Genomic DNA, 18,101 nt, shown 5'->3' with positions numbered 1-18,101 from the left:
AAACTTGACAAAAATCCACATTATTGCAAGAAGTGTCAAATATTAGTTCTTTGGTTAATACATTTTTCCAGATGTCTTACCTTATTACTGCTGCTTTCTCGGGACTCATTTGTTCTGAATTTTTTTTCTACTCGAAAGATCGTGAATGCTGCCTTGCCATTTTGCCCGTCTCGAACAATTTGTTGGGATCGCGGCGCAGATGTCACGAACTACCTCTGTTGTGTTACGGGCAGCGAACACGGGGAATAACCTTTCGGGCTATTTCCTGGGCGAAGGTGAGGTTGGGGTGTGTGCATTAGGGGGTTTTGGGAAATTTATAAGCTATATTTGATGTAGGTGCACGAACTAGTGCACTTTTACGGACAATAACTCAACAATAAGCATTTTGGTTGAGAGGTGCGCCATGCACTCGAGGGGTTTTAGGCAGATGGATTACCCATTGATGCCGGTTGAGTGACTCATGATTCAACGACGCTGTGACTGAGGAAAATGTGTTTGAACTGCACATATTCTTCGCGACCTTGCTTACACTTTCCAGAGTGTACTGTCTGTTAAAATACTTCTGGGGCAGTGAACAGGGTATGGGGTGATGTGATAAGTACTAGATCTTGCCAGTATACGAACAACCATATACAATACACCATCAAAATCTGCCACTTTTTCAACTGGATGATGTTTATTGGTTTTAATTTGGAAACTTATGTGCTGAATTTATTTCTCGCTGTTGTAGATGTGCTGCATTCTTTATGCTGATTTCAATTTCTCAAGTTCTGGAAAGGTCACATTATGTAACATATGACAGATGGTGCATTTTCATGGTCCACATTGCTGCTTTTCCTCTGGAAATTTCCATTTGTAAGATCAGATTATATGCAAGGGTCTTCATCATTTCAACTTTTACTATGTACACAGTTGATCATGAAATGGTGGAAAGCTGGTACTGTGGGTAGCCTGCAGGCTGATTGGTTGGGGACAAAGCTGAGTGATTGAAGGATTGGAGCTGCTGCCTTATGGTTCATGCTATGAAGGATTATTAATTTTAGTGGACTTTTTGGTTGAACAGCATATCTCTGGATACACTCAGCTTCAGACTCCCATACTTCATCTGGGAACTCATTGACAGTCCAGGATACCCTGATGGTTGTTAAGTGTGGAGCCCCTGTTTTTATTGGAGCAATTTCACCAATTTTATTACATTAAGGGGCACCAACTGCAGTGTCATTAGTGGTTGAGGGACAAACTGCATCCTATCTTGGAAAGTAACCTGGCAGTGGGCTGAAGAGGATAGGGCACTTCTTCAGGCATTAGAAAGATGCATAAATATGGTAATTTACTGAACAGATGTTTTCTTTTGCAATATGGTAACACATGGCCATGTCTGTAATGATTGGAAACTAAGTGCAAACTCATTCATTTGTCATATCCGTGTACCCTCAGCTGTGCATGATGAAGATCGAGGAGCCTCGCCCAGCACCAGCGGCCTCTGCGCTGCCGCAGGTGTCTGAGAAGCAGCTGCGCGCCATCGGCGAAGTGCTGCGCGACTCGTCGCGGCCGCTGAAGGAGCGTTTTCGGGCGCTGTTCACGCTGCGTAACCTGCCGGGCGCCGAGTCGGTAGCGCAGATCAGCGCCGCGTTCGTCGACGACTCGGCGCTGCTCAAACATGAGCTGGCCTACTGCCTCGGCCAGATGGGGCACGTCGCCGCGCTGCCCGTGCTCGTCTCCGTGCTGGAGGACACCGGACAGAACGCGATGGTCCGACACGAGGCCGGTCAGTGCGGGCCAGGCTCGGCCGTAGCTCACGGTCTCGGCCGCAGCCCGCCGGTCATCTCACGACTCTGGGCGCCGCAGCGAGTTGCCTGTACACGCTGGTCGCTTCCAGAACCTAAGGTGGCCAGTGATCTATACATGCTCAGTGTGAGCGGCAACACGCTGTGTGTTCAGTGTCTTCAGTGCGTGAGAACGTGTTATTTTTCACAAGGAATATGTTGAAATTTTCTAGCTGTAATGCAGAAATGTTATAGCTCTGATGCTGAAATGTTATAGCTCTGATGCTAAAATGCTCCAGCTTCAGTGCTGTTGAAACTCGCCGGATTCTCTAGCTAAATGCTTCCAAAAAGCTGTCTTGTATTTCTGAGCTTTTTCGCCTGTGGCAGTTATATGCGACCAACCCTTCAGCTGCTCTGGTGAGTCTGGGCTCCGACAGCGGCTGACACTGTCACATGTTTGGAGGCCAGGCCGTGTGACGCGGCGCGCGTGCCGCAGGTGAGGCGCTGGGCGCCATCGGAGACCCGTCCGTGCTGCCGGTGCTGAGCCGGCTGAGCGCCGACCCGACGCCAGAGGTGGCCGAGACATGCCAGCTGGCCGTCGGTAGGATCCAGTGGCTGCAGCGCAACCAGGTATGCGGCGAGGGACGAGCGGCATCGCTAGGGAGAGCGCTGGGACCGCGTGGCGTGATGTGGCGGTCCGTGTTACAACCAGCCGGACGTTGTGACGACTGGGCTGTCACTTCTGCGTGGGTGATTGCAGGGATCTCGCGGCCGAAACGCCGCTTGACCCAGACACTAACAAAGTCGGCCGGACAGCACCACCGCGGACTGGTCGCTCGCCCGTCAGTGCTTCTGCGGATCTCACCATCACGTAGCTGATGGTGAGATGATGGTGTGAGATCCTGCGCCCATGACGAAGAATCTCACAGCCAATCCGTTGTCCAACAGCCTCACTCAGTCTCACGGCTGACCCGTCGCCTGTCCGGCAGAACGGCGCGGAGAATCTCACGACCAACCCGTACGCCTCGGTGGACCCGGCGCCACCGGCGGACGAGTCGAGCCGGCCGAGCTGCGCCGAGCTGCGGGCCGCCCTGCTCGACGAGACGCTGCCGCTGTTCGACCGCTACCGGGCCATGTTCTCGCTGCGGAACCGGGGCGACGCCGACAGCGTCTGCGCACTCGCTGACGGTGAGGGCTCGCGCCGCTTGGTGATGCTGAACCGGTCCCAAACCAGACATAACCGTCTGATGTGTAAAGTTGTGTTGGCTGATCCACGGGGGCGAAGCGGCACTTCAGTACTGTGTGGCTATTTCCGAACGCGTACTTTATCAAGCACCAGGGGCAGGACTCCATAACACCAGCCCGGTGAGCTGGGAAGCCTCGCAGCCGTTTCACCTAACCGTCCGGCCCGGTGCCCTCCGCCCGACCGGGGGGTCAGTGCGAGGTCAGGCCAGGTGGCAGACCGGGCGGACGCGTCTCCGACCCATGCTGGGCCCGCTCGGTGACCGGGGCCCGTGTCTGCCCCCCTCAGGGCTTAAGTGCGGCGGTGCCCTGTTCCGGCACGAGATCGCCTACGTGCTGGGCCAGGTGGCCCATCCGGCATGCACCAAGCAGCTGGAGGCCAGCCTGCGGGACCAACAGGAGAGTGACATGGTCAGTACAGGTTGCACCGCCAGCGAGGTCGGCGGGGTTTGGAATGGCACCGACGTGCTAGTCCCGTGCGCGTGCTCAGAATGACGCGTCACGTCGTTGTGTGTATCCAGAGCGCATCGCGTCCGTGGCAGGTCCACTTGGTTGTAGGATAAACTCGGAATGAATGCGTAACAAATTCCCGAATCACGCTAGATCAAATCTGTAGCACGGGACGTTGAGATTTCTTCGTTCGAGCCCCTTTGAGATTTGAGTTCGTAGATTTTTTTCGCACGGGACGTTGAGCATCATGTGCGTTGGTGCGAACGACTTTACTCTACCTGTGCGCCGTCGTCTGCATACCCTTCACCCGGTGGCGCGGTTTTTCACCAGGGTCGTGTGCAGCACTTCTGCTTCGCGTGTATGCTGTTCATGGCTTTTCCCTTTAATGCCGGCAAGCTGTGCATAACCTGCGGTGGTTGACTGACTAAATTGCCGTGATATGCGTGGCGACTTTCCATGGCGTGTGCCGGGCGTGTGCAACGCCTATCATCAGGGCTTGTAGGGCGTGCATAGCACCCCTTCGTCGTATTAACAGGCGGTATGTAACCCCCGATCATCTGCCCGCTTGTGTGTTGGACGTGTGTAACGTCTTCGCCTCCCGCGCCAGCAGGCCATGTGAAGCCTCTGCCGTGTCTGGCCGGCTATGTGTGTCTGTGTGACGGTGGGCCGCATACACCTCTCTTCCCTCGTGCCCTGGCGAGCCGCTGGAGCGCCCTACCCTCGAGTCTGCAGCTCGTGCGTGACCGGTAAAACCCGGTCCTGGTCTGCAGCTCGTGTGTGACGAATGAGTCATTGCCCCCGTGTCCGCGTTTATGCGATACGATATTGCCTTCTATGCCGGCAGGCTGTGCATAACACCTTCCAATCTTGTTGCAGGTCGCCTGCAACGCCTTCCTACTAAGCCTTAAACCGTGCGCGATGTCTTTCTCTCGTCTGCAGTCAGCGTATAATGCCTTTCTCTCACGTGCAAGGTTCACGTGTAGCGTCTTTCTCTCACGTGCAGGGCCCATGTGTAACGTCTTTCTCACGTGTAGTGCCTTGCTCCCGCTTGTTACGCCTTTCTTTTGCATGGGGCCTTGCTCTCGCGTTTAACGCCTTTGTTATGCTTATAACATATGTTGGTCGTGTGCGAGATCTGCGTGAAACGCCTTTCTCTCATCTGCCGGCATGCTGTATTTTGTAACTCCTCCACTCCTGCGCCGGTGGTGCCCCTCCCTGGTGTCTGCTGGCTAGCGACTCACCTCTCCTCTAAAGTTGACCGGCTGCGATACGCCTTTCCTCGCGTGTTTACTGGTTGCGTGCGCACCGGCCGGGCCCAGCGCCTGGTCAGCGCCGGCACGTGACGCATGCCCTCCGTCCGGCAGGTGCGGCACGAGTGTGCTGAGGCGCTGGGCGCCATCGGCACGCCCGAGTGTCTCCAGCTGCTGGCCGAGTACGGCTCGGACGAGGCGCGCGTGGTGCGCGAGTCGGTCGAGGTGGCGCTCGACATGTGCGAGTACGAGCAGAGCGCCGAGTTCCAGTACGCCGACGGGCTGGCCACGGCCAGCTGAGGACAGCCAGCGCGCGCGCGGCGGGGACCGCACCCGCCGGCAGAGCTGAAGCCAGCGGCGACCGCGCGCTCTCGCGCCAGCTCAGATGCGGATGATGTCGACCAGGGTCCGCTACGAGTATATTGATAATGCAATTAAAGACTCTTAAGAACAAAAAGGTCTTTAAAGTCCTACGGTGAGACGGGCAACACGATCACCTCCGGGAAGCCAACATCAGGCGAAGCGACACTTCTCTCAAGAACATTCACGCCAAATCATAATAATACCTGACGAGGAATTACACGGCGAGAGATAGGATAGCCACGACGTGCTGCCATCATTGTACGGAGTCAGTGGGACTGAGATGAACAGAGCTCTAAATACGTAAAGCGCCTGGCCCACGGCCGCTCGCTGTCGACGGAGTTCCGCGGGCGCGTTTGTCCAATCCTTGCCCGATCACTGAAAAAGGAATTGGGTGTTAGGTGACAGTCAATGCTTCGGACCTTCTTCTACCTCTTCACTACCTACTGCCTACTTCGAACCACTTGGGTCCTGCTTACTACCGGCCACAGACTGTCAGTTTCCCCCATATTTCAACAGACCATTATTGCGGTGCCGGCGGATCGTCGGCATTGGTAATCGCATACCAAAATGCAAAACAAACGTCTGACAGGTAATACCTTAATCAAATACCTCCACCAAATGAAACGAGTGACACAGCATCCAAGGATAAAACACCGCCAGCGAAAGGCAATGACCTCGAAACTATGTGCGGTATAAAGCACACCATACGCACGTCGTCGGCAGGCCGGTCCACAGAATAACGCCTACTCACAGTCGTCCACCGACCCGGACCTTATGATCGGCGCAAGAACCTCCTTAACACCAGTGGCGGAGGATGACGGCTGCCGCTGGGCTCTCCCCCCTCCCCAAGTCGCCGAGCTCCCTGACATACCTCGTTCTCTTCCTCCGGGCGCGTCTCTTCCTCCTCCTCCTCCTCTTCCTCCTCATCGTCATCGTCGACGATGCGCAGCTTGCGCCGCTTCTTGCTGCCGTTCCGACTGCCGCGAGACTTGCGCTTGGACGAGTCGTCTCCTTCCTCTTCCATCTCTTCTGGTGACGGCAGACACGGAAGTGTTAGGGCCACAGGCACCTGGCGTGCTCTATCCTCGTCTAGCCCATGTGGAATACTGTGAGATGCTTTGCTAGTTTGGACTGTCAGGGACATGGTAGTTTAGTCGAGTGCTCGCCTGACCGAACTTCAAGAGCATTTCACTGAAATGGAACCACGAGACAAACAGTTTGCACACATCGAGCACCAAACACGTCACGCTACTGTACAAACGTGCAGCAATGCATGTGGTGTTAACCGTGCTCCACCTCCAGCTGGCCCTCCATCTCGACCTCAACCCTGAGAGGTATGTCACCTTTCTCCACCTCCGGCTGGCTCTCCATCCCCGCCTCCACCCCGAGATGCATCTCACCGGCCTCCACTCCTCCCGCTGGCCCTCCATCTCGACCCCCACCCTGACATGTATCTCACCATTCTCGACTTCCGGCTGGCTCTCCATCTCCGCCTCCACCTTGACCCGGGCATTGGCGAACACCCGCTCCAGCACGATACTGTCCTCGTGGATCAGTGACGCCTCCTCGTTGTACGCCTGGGCGTTCTTGCACATGAGCAGCGTGTCCGCCTCCAGGTCATCCAGGTCAGCGTACTGCGGACAGCAGTCAGGGCTGGCAAAACGAGCACCATGACCACCCTGGCGCAGCCAGCTGTTTAACCGACATGCCGGCGTCATTATGCCCGTACAGGAATACGGCAACGCCTCGCCCGCAATACGTCAGATGCGCGCTTGCTGTGCTGTGTGGCCCTTAACTGCGGCGGTGTCGGATGCATCAATGCTCCTTGTGATTGACCGTGATGAAATGCGTCAATACCGTGTGCAAACCCATGTGTGATCGCCAAGTTGCGATTCAGGGAGTAGTTTTTGGGGATCGCACACCGGCTACAGACGTTCAAACGATGATGCTTTACACGGCCCCCACCTTGTTCTCGTCAATCCTAGTGAATATCTTCTTAACGTCGACGGGCTTGCGGATAACTTTGTAGTAGTCTGGCAGGTCCTTTCTGGATGGCAGCTTCATGAACGGCTCACTCAGCACGCGACCGTCCCTGTTGAACAACCGAGCCGAGGCTCTCAGCAGCAGTCCCAAACAAGGCACCTCGTCAGACCACACGGGACATCAGCCAACGAAGGTATGCGCTGCGCCCAGCTCTCAATGACCAACACTACCTTCAGCGTACCCAATCCAATCTGACGCACCTCATCACAACCCTTCAACCGTCACACTTTATGCTGGTGGACTTTTATCAAGTCTCTTATAATTGTGGTTACTTAAGGCAAACAGTACATGAAACCGGCTATCCTCCTGTCACTCACTGCAATGAAAATGACCAGGTACCGCACAGTGCAACCGAGTCAACACGCCACCACCAAGTGAACGCCTTTAGAATGTTGAACAAGATCGATCAGCTACATTTCTTCGACGACAAAGCAGCGCAGTCACCGGCACGCGCTTCGCCTTCTCCGCCAGCGCATCAGTGTTTAGCGAGCCACCACCGGGCGTCACCCCCGGTCCCTCCCCTCGCCTCGTCCACACCCGCCGTCCTTACGCGTCCACGTAGTCCACCAGCATTTGTATGATGTTCTTCATGCTCTGGCGCAGACGCGGCGAGGGCGCCGGCGAGCCGCCCGGCCTGCCGCGCTTCTTCTTGGGCCGGTCGTCGTCGTCGTCGTCACGGCCGCTCTTGCGGCCGGCGCCGGACGAGCGCGACGAGCCGCCTCGGCGGCCGCGCTTCTTGCCGCTCGACTCGTCCTCGTCGTCCTCCAGGATCTCGTTGCCGTCCTCGTCCACGGCCTGCGGACGGGCGGCGACCGGTCAAGGTGGACTGGAGGTTGGTGGACGAAAGGCAACACATTGGGGAGGGCACTGATGGCAAGCCCGACCGCGTAACTGCATGCCCACTAGTCCAGATGCTCGGCGGGGAAGCTAGTCTTGACAGATGGACGCATGACCCATGCTCCAGACAGCAAAAACAAGACCAAGGGGCAACCAAGATACACGAGGCCTTTCCACATTGGTCGCTCCAGCGCACTGCGGTCTACTCAAACGACGCCGAAGCGCTACACAAAACGGTGTGTCCGAACGCTGCTGGGATGCCCCCCCCCCCCCCTCCCCACACACACACAATCCACCCACATCCCCCAGGACGTGACAGTGCAGTACGGCGCGTCTCCACGTACGCCGATGGCCTTGAGCCAGTCGCGGTCGTTGAGGCTGTCCGAGTAGTCGACCTCCTTGCGGGCGCGGCTGCCGCGGCCGAACAGGCCACTGTCGTCCTCCTCCTGCGTCAGCTCGTCGATCTCGGCCTCGTCGCGCAGCAGCCAGTCGGGCAACTCGGACTCCTCGATGAGGCGCGGCCGGCGCTGGGCGCCCAGGCGCGCCTCGTCGCGCCGCCGCTCCAGGTCCAGCTGCTGGTAGATCTGCAGCTCCTCCTCGCTGCGCGCGATCATCTGGTTCACCGTCTCCTCGTCGGGCACCTCGTTCTCCTCCTGGCGGCACGCGTGGAGAAAGGATCAGTCGCGAGCACACGGCAATGTAGGTGCGATACTTACCCTCACTGCCGCGTCTTAGCAGCGCCGCTGGCGCCGACCAACACCGCCGGCAACTGGAGCGCTAGAACGAACAGCATCTCAAGTGAACCCTGTTATCAGTGATCACAGCTGATCCTTGATAACATTCATCAGCGATTAAATAATGCAGCGGCGGTGTCCTGACATACTGGCCCCCACACCGGCTACGGTCACGTAGCGGGTGGGCCGGCGGCCAGCGGCGCCTCACCTCCTCGTCCACGTCCTCATCCTGCAGGATGCTCTGCAGCATCTGGCGCCGCTCCGTGCCCGTCGACTTCTGGTCAAACTTGCCCGCCTGGATCACCTTCTCGTCCATGTTCAGCTTGTACCTGACGGAGTCGCACACAGTTATGCGGGGAAAGTGTGTACGCGGGCTCAATGTGACGGCAGAAAATAAAACGGAGTTAACAAAATACAAACAACTAGCAGGCGAGTGGTGCCATATTTCCTACAGCAGTCAAGCCGGGGCATCCTGCCTGTTGACATCCTACTGGCTGTTCTGGGAACCCACAAATCATTCGTGATTACGACAATGAATCACAATACATGCCAAAAAAAACTAAGCACGCTAGGATTCACCCGAAAGGAGCTCCGCTAGCCAGCACGCGGCACAGTGGCCAGCCGCCGGGGTGCTGGCCGCGCGCCATACATACGGCCCGCTCGGCAGTGATCCCTTCCCCGGCCGCTTGCGGGCCCGGCGTAAGCGCACGGCGCGCGCTGGCGACTCACTTGGCGGCGGCCAGGATGCGCTCCTCGACCGAGTTGACGGACATGAGCCGAAGCACGCGCACCTCGTTCTTCTGGCCGATGCGGTGAGCGCGGTCCTGCGCCTGCAGGTCCTGGTGCGGGTTCCAGTCGCTGTCGAAGATCACCACCGTGTCCGCCGTCTGGGGGCGGACACGGCCAGCGTTAGCCCACCCCGGCAGACGCTGAGGATGCCGGGCTTATGGCCCGGGAGCCCGAGTAATGATGGCTCCGACTGAACTTGGACCGGAGCGCCACGGGTTTGTGCGTATGCGTGCGTAGAATGCAGGCAAAAACGTGCGTGCGTGAGTGCGCGCATGCGTGTGTGTAGATTGTGGGTGGCATCTTTCTAGCCCATTACATTATTTCTATCTGAGAAGCGCGGGGTTCCACAGCAAATTTCGACTTAAGGGTCCAGAGGACAACAAACAGCGTCCGCCTCCGACGGCCGGCTGCTCGTCACTGTGGCGGACTGATGGCCGGCCGTGTGGTCGCTGGCCAACCGCGGCCCCTCACCCTCTCCTCGCCAGCCACCGCACCTGCAGGTTGAGGCCGAGGCCGCCAGCGCGCGTGGACAGCATGAACAGGAAGTACTCGGAGGCGGGCTCGTTGAACATCTTCAGCAGGTCGCCGCGGTCCTCGGCCTTGGTGGTGCCGTCCAGCCGGAGGTACCTGGCGGCGGGCGGGATCGGGCCGGTCAGCACCAAGCGTGACGGCTCCCCCAGTGGGTAGTCCTCCCCGTCGGCGCGCTCACGCGTCAATACGCTGCAGCACGTCCGCCAGTCCAGCCCGTCTCAGCTCACAGGCACCAGCGGCGTCTCAAGCCATGTATAGCCGAAGCCACAGCTGGCGTCTGAACCGTCGCTGTCGCTGCCAGGGCGCCGCGCGCATTGCGTTTCACCTCGCTGGACAGCCCTGACTCACTTGTAGCCCTTGTAGTTGAGATAGTCCTCCATGATGGCCATGAGCTGCGTCATCTGGCAGAAGAGTAGCACGCGGTGGCCGCAGTGTTTCAGCTTGGGAAGGATCCGGTCCAGCAGCTCGAACTTGCCAGAGGCCCGGTACAGGTCCGGTCTGCAGCGATAGGCAGTCCGGCCGGCATCAGTAACCCGCTCGGCGCAGGACATGGCAGCACGTGTGAAGCCCGGCAGCCACCACGTAACGTATACCCATCGACTAGATAAACACACACGCACCTTCATCATATCTTGGATGACGTCTGAAAGATGGGGCGCTGCGGAGCGGTATTGCGCCGTTCCAGGCCATACCCCATCATCCACTGTTACACAGCGTTTTACAGTGTAGCGCACCACAGTGCACATCACCGGCCCGCCCCACAGCTCATGTGCGCCGCTTACATCAGCGGGCGCCGTGCGCGACGGCGCCGCCTCTGGTGCGGCCCAGCTGTGATATCGCTGCTCTGAAAGGACGGAGCGCATCTGGCGGCACCGTCCCATCCAAGACCAGCTGATAATGATAATGAACATAATAATAACAAAAATAACAATAATAATGATGATAATGATGACGATGGTGATAATCAGGGTTGAAGGGGAAAAGACCCGTCGACTCCCCCCCCCCCCCCCCCCCCCACCACTCGGGCTGCGCCGCCACCCCTCTCGGCCCGACTGACCCGCTGGCCATGCCGCCCTGCAGGCCGACGTGCGCGCAGTAGGCCTCCTCGATGTGCTGGAACATGAACGGGTGGTTGCAGAGCTTGCGCAGCTGCATGATGGTGTTCATGAGCGCCTTGGAGCCGCCGCGGCCGGCGCCGCTGCCCTTGCCGTCCGTCAGCATGATGCCCTTCGACTGCATGTGCTTGTAAAGCAGCCGCTGCAGCGCCGACATCTCGCACTTGATGATGTACTCCACCTGTGGGCGCGCCACGCGGGCCCATCGTCACGAACGAGTACACGACGGCGTCAGGGGTTCGCGCAAAGCAGCGAGGTTACGACCATCGCCATAAATGCAGGCAAGTACAGAAATCAAGGTATGGTGACAAGAACGCGGGGTGCGCTCTATGTACAAATGACAACTGACAAATGACAGTGACTGTCACAATATTCTGCAGTAATACAGAGAACTTACCTCAACCACAGCCCATACATTGTGTAATATTCGGTAATCAAGGGAACCCTAAAACAGCAATCGAGTCCATATGATTTACGCGTCACGTCGCGTCGCGTCGGACGATACGAGCCTTCCGTGTCGCGAGCCAGCGTAGGAGACTGCGGGCCCCGGCGGCCGGCCGAGCCGGCACACGCACTGACCTTGTCAGGCAGCTGGGACTCGACCTCCTTCTTGAGGCGGCGCAGCAGGAATGGTCGTAGCACCTTGTGCAGTCGGCGGATGATGAGGATCGTCTCCTCCTCGTTCAGCTCCACCTGTCAGCGCGGCGCGGGGGTCAGAACAGCCCCGCCGCGGCCCGAGCGCCCGAGACAGCCTCCGTCCACGCTCCGCCAGCCGCCGCCGGCCGGCCTCCCGGCCTCGACCACATGGAAGGGCGCCCAGCGTTCGGGCGCCCGCCCCTGGTGCGACCCATTTGCGGTGTCGCTGATCTGGAAGGGCAAAGCCCTTCGGGAGGACCGTCCACCCAAGACCAACCGAGTGCCCCAGCAAACCCTGCTCCACCCAGCCGCTGTAGCACCCCACCCGGTGCGGCATCGCCGAGAACACACGGCCTCAGCAAGCCGGGCACAGCCGCTCCAGTCATGCCGAACCACGCGACGGGACTGTACCCCGCTCCCCCCGCTCAGACCACAGCGTGCGCACCTTCTCTCCCGCCGTCGCGAACGGTGCGTTGAACCACTGCTCAAAGGTGGAGACGGCCTTGAAGATGGAGGGCAGCAGGAAGTTGAGCAGCGACCACAGCTCGGGCAGCTTGTTCTGCAGCGGTGTGCCCGTCAGCAGGAGCCGGTGCGGCGCCGCGTAGAACGTATTCAGCACTGACGTCAGCTTGCAGTGGTGATTCTTCATGCGATGGCCCTCGTCGATGATCATGTACTTCCAGCGGTTCTGGCGGAACGACCGGGAGGCTGTTAGGAGCAGCGCCTGTACTGCACGCTTAGACTGTAGAAAGTGGACGTGCAGACAATTTAGTCCATCGCTTTTCTGTGTTATAGATAAGTCTAAGGACACATACCATGACAGGTTGCTCATGTAAAAAGATCGTTCCGCTAGGCTCCACAACACCCGGCCAAGGAACGTTAACTAAATCAGAGGCAACACGTCACTCATGTGAAGACAACACAGCCATCAACCAAACCGCTAATGGTCTTCTTCCGAACACAGGAGCCAAAGGAGCAGTAGCTCAGAAGGTCGCATGATGTGTTGCGTATAAATCGCACATACTACAGCACATGTTACATAACAAAGAGTTATCAGCTGATGATGCCAGTAACCTAAACCCTTGGAATTTGACAACAGGCAATGCCTCCCCTGTGGCGAAATTTAACTTAACTGTTCAACAACGTACTGCGTTTTCCAATTTCCCAGGCAGTGGCTAACGGCTGTAGCCTGTCTACCGCGCCCAAACGCGCCTGCGCACCGCAGCAGTAGGAAACAACCACCGCAGCTGTGCACACCAGCCCGCCGGAGCGGGCGGCCCGGACCCGCCGCTCCGGCCGGCGAGGCGACCTCTGCTGTCGCCCGGCTAAACAGGACACGGCCCAGCGTCGAGCCGCCTCCCAACCGAGCCGGGCGGCCGTCCGCCCCGGCGCGCGCCGCCCCCTACCTTGGAGAGCGCCGCCTTGTCGCGGATGATGTACTCGTAGGTGGTGAGCAGCACGTTGAACTTGGCCGCGCGCATCTGGTTCTGGATGTGGCGGCGCGCCGACGGCGAGCCCTTGTAGGCCACCACGCGCACCGACGGCGCCCACTTCTCGAACTCCAGCACCCAGTTGGAGAGTGTGGAGAGTGGCAGGATGATGAGGTACGGCCCGTTCACCTTCTTTATCTCCATCAGGTAGGTGACAAGCGCGATAGTCTGGATGGTCTTGCCCAGACCCATCTCGTCCGCCAGGATGCCTGCATGGCCGACAACGAGCGATCGATCAAGCTCAGGAGGATCCACTGATTTAGTGCATGGCTTTTCGTGTGTACAGGAGCGCAATACCTGGGCATGTCGTGCCCCGACCTGTCAATGCTCTCGCAGGAAAATCGGATACTTCCACGCACAAGAGCTAACACTTCAAAGTCACTGCAAAGACGTTTGGACAGAGAATTAGACCACCGGGCCAGTCGATTTTTGACGCGTCTGCACCGGCGCGAGCGTCCGGCTGGACCAGAGCGCGCCGAGCTTACCGTTGAGGTTGTTGTTGTAGAGCGACACCAGCCACTCCAGGCCCTTGACCTGGTACTCCTTCAGCTTGCCGTTGACCATGATGGACGCCTGCTCCGTCACCGTCTCGTGGATTGCGTGAGCGATGCTGGAACGGCCCGCACAGAGGTAACATCTCGCTAAGGATGTCATGTCTTACACGCACGCGCAACGCCTCCAACTTATTAAAAACCAACGAGTCAGTAGAGACGACGGTCCAACAGAACGTGACGCCTAGACGGGATTTTAGAGCGACCCGATAGCAGCACGAGCCAAAGGCCGAAACGACAGATCTTAGGAGAGACCATATATGGCCCGAGATTCGTGGTGAACGCAGATAGCGACACAATCCAGTGATATTCGCTTAGCATAGCTCGCCTCCCGGCACACCGATCATCTTCCTCGGCGCGAGCCCCGGCCCAGACAGCTAGCATGCCACCGACCCCAGCCCAGCAATGCCTGCCGCAGAGCGCCGCGACCGACCGCAGCAGCCCGCCAGCAGCGCTGGACCCCGGCCGCCTCTAGCCTGGGTCGACTGCGTAGGACGTCAGCCAGTGGCCGCACCGGCCGGGGCCAGAACACAGCGTCAGCCGACCAGCTGACGTGGCTGAGGCAACCGTCAGTCCCGGACGGCAGCCACCTACCGGGAGGAGCTGGTGCAGCGACCGGGACGTGGGGCCGGACACCCACCTGTAGTAGTTGGCCTCTCCCATTTCCTTGCTCTTGTACTCGTCATCATCCGTCCTAGCCTTCTTAATGATCGTCTTGGCTTTGTCCTCCTCCGTGAGCACCTCGGCGTTGCCGTTCGTCCCCTTACTTTCATCCTCCTCATCTTCCATCTCTTCGTCCTCGTCAGGTACGACCACCCAGCCAGGGTGAGCCTCCAACCACGCCTGGCGCATACACGAGGGTCAGGCGGCGCCGGCAGCGGCTACACAGCACGTGACACGAGAGCTCTGCCGCTTGATTCGGTTGCTGAGGGAAGCACAGTCTAGAAGTTCAGCAAAGAGCATGAACAGACACCACAAATTGTGCAGTACATGCAACCACACGGTAACTTAACGACGTGACCCCAGGCTGAAGTAGCAGTGCCGTGTTTGCTTGAGCACTGTGTGCCGCACCGCCCAGCTGACGTGCCTCGGTCATCAAGTGACCCATACCGTCATCTCCTGCCGTCTCCTAAATATGCGCAACGTCGGCCCGAACACCACATCCACACAATCACACGCCAGCTGTTAGGTGACGCGCGCGGGTAGTCCGGGGGCGCGGCGGGCCGTCCGCCGGACCGCCTGCCGGGCTCACCTGCAGCTCCACGGCCAGCGGGGCGTCGTCGCCCGCCAGCGTCATGCCGCTCTCCGTGTTGGTGACGATGACGCGCCGCGTGGCCGGGTCCTCTTCGTGCTTGCGCGCGTGCTCGCGCTTCTTCTCCTTGAGCTCCTCCTGCGCGCACACGTGTCGCGGCCAACGCCCGTCAACATGGCGCGCCCGCCTCCACCAGCGCAAGCATCACCGCACGAGCAGGGACTAGGGCTCAGCTCAGCCATGGTAGATGCACACACCCCAGCCTCATCGCAGCACCGACAGCCTACAACAACTCAAAGACAGAATGCCACCGCTGAGCTGCATAGTGAGGCTGGCTCACAGTCCTATGACAGCTGCGTGCCGGCCGTCGCTGACCCGCCGCCCGCGGACGCTGAGACCCACCTTGTGCTGCTTAACCATCTCGGTGAGGTTGGCGATGTACTCGTCGGTCTGCTGCAGCAGCAGCGCCAGCCGCTTGTCCTTCTTCTGGTCGATGAGCTTGCGGTAGCCCTCCTCGTCCTCGGCCATGAGTCGGCGCATGCGCTCCTTCTCGATGCGCTCCTGCTCCTTCTGTTTCTCGCGCTCTGTGTTGGCGTGGTGCACCTGCACGGCGCGGTTGAGCTTCTGCAGTCGCAGCTGGCCGTTGCGGTGGAACTCGCGCAGCTCCTTGCCGTGCTGTAGCACTGCCGCCAGGTACTCCTGCCGACAGCGCCAATGGCCAGATGTCAGCGCGGAGCATCACTCGGTCGATCACATGTGGGCAGGTAGCCGGTTCGGGCTGCTGGGATCCCACGTGTACCATCAGGTGATATCGGCACCATACCAGCCCCCAACACATAATGTGCATAACGTGGATATCGTGCAATCGTGCATTGGCTGTAAGGTGGCATTGGTACCACAGCTACCCACAGTGTAATAGCTGCAATGTACATGTCATACAATCTTACTTGTGGTGTAAGCACTAGACAAATATTAAATACATCAACAGACATGATGTGCAGGTAATGCAAGCCGCATGCAGCTGGTTAACTATGACCAAAACATACCTTTCGTATATATCAACAGACACGTTTCGACGTTCGCAAACATCGAGGTGACTAACAGTTTTGGCTCGAGTATCTCCTAACTTTAACATCGATCTCCCCAGGCCGTACCATGTGCTTCTGGCGCTTCTTCTTCTCAGCCTCATAGCGCTGCTGCTTCTCGAGCTTCTCCGTGATGCGCGCCTCGCGCAGGCCCTGCCGCTTCTTGCGCTTGTAGGCGGTGACGTGCAGCGCCGTCTCCAGGCTCGTGTCGCGGCGGGTCATCTCCAGCACCTGTCCGCGCGCCGCACAAGGCCGGCCGTCACAACTGGACGCACACTACCAGAAACACCCCAAAAACAGCACAAATGGCCACCAACCGCTGCTAAGAGGCCGCAGCTCTGTGTGCGTTCCTCAAGAGATATCATGAAAATCATGAAACATACCTAAAGCTGCATTATGACAATGTAGCAATCTGTTTATAAGGCCCGCGGCGCGGGTGGGCAGCCGGCGAGACTGACCTCTCTCCGCAGCTGCCGCTGGAAGTTGAGCAGGCGCAGGGCACGCAGCTCGATCTGCGAGCGCAGCCGCACGTCGTCGGCCATGGTGGCCGGCAGACCGGTCAGCTCGTCGATGCGGTGCGAGATGCGCGTCACCAGCCGGTTCTCGCGCTCGCGCAGCAGCACCAGCGGGTCCAGGCCGCACGGCTTCTGCAGCGGTGTGATCTGCGGATGGCGCCGGCGGGCGTCACCAGACGGTCAGGCGGACAGGTCGTGCGGTCGAGAGTACACGGACGGCGCCGGCCGACGTCACCAGACGGCCGGGCGAACAGGCCGGGCGGACAGGTCGTGCGGTCGCGACTACACGGACGGCGCCGGCGGGCATCACCAGACAGCCGGGCGGACAGGCTGTGCGGTCGAGAGTACACGGACGGCCGACGGCGCCCGACGCTCGGCGCTGTCGAACGCTCGACACGGTCGGCTGCAGCGAAGAGACCGGCGGACAACGTGCCCCGCCCCCGCAACACGGCCGTTTACAATTGCTGACGTCATAGACCAACCGAATGCGCAGGTAACTGCAACGGGCGCGCGACGGGCAAAAACAGCGAAGCGTATGAACCGTCACCATTACTCCGCCCAGTAGCGCTGGCGATAGCTGCTTTCGCCGACATGCAGGTGACTCCGTCAGCCATTACTGACACGCATGCTAGTTCAGCCTCCGCGCGTCGGCAGCGCCCACGGCAGGGAGCTGGGTAATGGAAGGCCTGGACGGACGGCGCAGCGTCAACGACGGTGGCCTGGCGCCGTTGGATCTGGCCTGGTGGGCTGCAGTTCAATGTTCTACTTTGTTCAATTTAATTCTATTCTAAAATCTAAATTCAATGTTCTAGCTGTTGTCTTTGCTTCCGTAACTTCGAAAACGGCACCGGTACAACTTCAGGTTTGCCTATTTTATGCATGTATTGTTCCCCTGTATCGCAGACACAAAAGCGAAGTGCTTGGACAATGAGGCGCGGTCGCCGTACCTTGTTCTGTTTGGTCTGCTGCATGGCGGCGCCCTGCTGCGCTGGCGGCGGCTGCACGGGCGCAGGCGCGGCCGGCGCTGCCGGCGGCACGGCGGGGCTCGGCGCCGGCACCGGGGCGACGGCTGCCGGCGGCGCCGGCGCCGCGGCCGTCGGTGGCGCCGCCGGCCGCGGCGGGCCCTGACCGGGCGGGGGGCCGACGGGCGCCACGTGGCCCGGCGGCGGCGTCCGCACCGGCGGCTGGCCCTCCTGGGGCGGCGGCGGCGCCGCGCTCGGTGCCGCCGCCGGCTGGCTCTGGCTGAACGGCGGTGGCGGCGGTGGAGGCGGCGGCGGCGGCGGAGTGGCGTCGGGCCGCTTGCCTGCCGACCGGGATGTGTCAGCTGTGAGGGGGGGGGGGGGGGGGCGACACTTCCACGTCATCGTATCACTACACGGGTGCGGCAACAGCCTCAGAAGAGCACGCATACTCTCCTGGTCCGACAACATGCTATGTCAACTGAGATGACCC

At 59.3% G+C, this 18,101-nt stretch overlaps 2 protein-coding genes across 2 annotated transcripts; one reads left to right on the top strand and one right to left on the bottom strand.

The window, feature by feature from the left end:
- The first annotated feature begins 203 nt into the window (after positions 1 to 203).
- nero (deoxyhypusine hydroxylase nero) lies at positions 204 to 5,165 on the top strand. Its single transcript, XM_037213889.1, has 6 exons — positions 204 to 275; positions 1,438 to 1,768; positions 2,263 to 2,396; positions 2,756 to 2,954; positions 3,298 to 3,419; positions 4,823 to 5,165. The coding sequence occupies exons 2-6, from the start codon at positions 1,444 to 1,446 to the stop codon at positions 5,006 to 5,008; spliced, it is 966 nt and encodes a 321-aa protein (XP_037069784.1). The 5' UTR covers positions 204 to 275; positions 1,438 to 1,443; the 3' UTR covers positions 5,009 to 5,165.
- brm (ATP-dependent helicase brm) lies at positions 5,111 to 17,678 on the bottom strand. Its single transcript, XM_037213886.1, has 21 exons — positions 17,597 to 17,678; positions 16,593 to 16,796; positions 16,204 to 16,365; positions 15,452 to 15,748; positions 15,050 to 15,187; positions 14,438 to 14,640; positions 13,732 to 13,856; positions 13,163 to 13,455; positions 12,202 to 12,444; positions 11,700 to 11,813; positions 11,063 to 11,301; positions 10,354 to 10,503; positions 9,969 to 10,101; positions 9,415 to 9,572; positions 8,894 to 9,014; positions 8,296 to 8,604; positions 7,665 to 7,909; positions 7,037 to 7,163; positions 6,531 to 6,705; positions 5,943 to 6,100; positions 5,111 to 5,446 (listed from the first exon to the last, which is right to left on the bottom strand). Exons 1-21 carry the CDS (start codon positions 17,618 to 17,620, stop codon positions 5,444 to 5,446), a joined length of 3,621 nt encoding a protein of 1,206 aa, XP_037069781.1. The 5' UTR covers positions 17,621 to 17,678; the 3' UTR covers positions 5,111 to 5,443.
- Positions 17,679 to 18,101: the final 423 nt, after the last annotated feature.

This window comes from Pollicipes pollicipes, unplaced genomic scaffold, assembly GCF_011947565.3.
Source record: "Pollicipes pollicipes isolate AB1234 unplaced genomic scaffold, Ppol_2.1 Scaffold_3447;HRSCAF=4054_pilon_pilon_pilon, whole genome shotgun sequence".
Classification (NCBI taxonomy): Eukaryota; Metazoa; Arthropoda; class Thecostraca; order Pollicipedomorpha; family Pollicipedidae; genus Pollicipes; species Pollicipes pollicipes.
The sequence above is the reverse complement of the archived record's forward strand: the minus strand, read 5'-3'. Positions and strand labels throughout refer to the sequence as shown.

Coding starts and splice junctions, on each gene's coding strand:
- nero (XM_037213889.1), top strand. CDS start 1,444: ATGATGAAGATCGAGGAGCCTCGCCCAGCACCAGCGGCCTCTGCGCTG. Junction 2,397..2,755: donor AGTGGCTGCAGCGCAACCAG/GTATGCGGCGAG, acceptor CCTGTCCGGCAG/AACGGCGCGGAGAATCTCAC. Junction 2,955..3,297: donor CGTCTGCGCACTCGCTGACG/GTGAGGGCTCGC, acceptor TGCCCCCCTCAG/GGCTTAAGTGCGGCGGTGCC.
- brm (XM_037213886.1), bottom strand. CDS start 17,620: ATGCAGCAGACCAAACAGAACAAG. Junction 12,445..13,162: donor ACAAGGCGGCGCTCTCCAAG/GTAGGGGGCGGC, acceptor TCGTTCCGCCAG/AACCGCTGGAAGTACATGAT. Junction 9,015..9,414: donor CGCATCCTGGCCGCCGCCAA/GTGAGTCGCCAG, acceptor CGACTCCGTCAG/GTACAAGCTGAACATGGACG.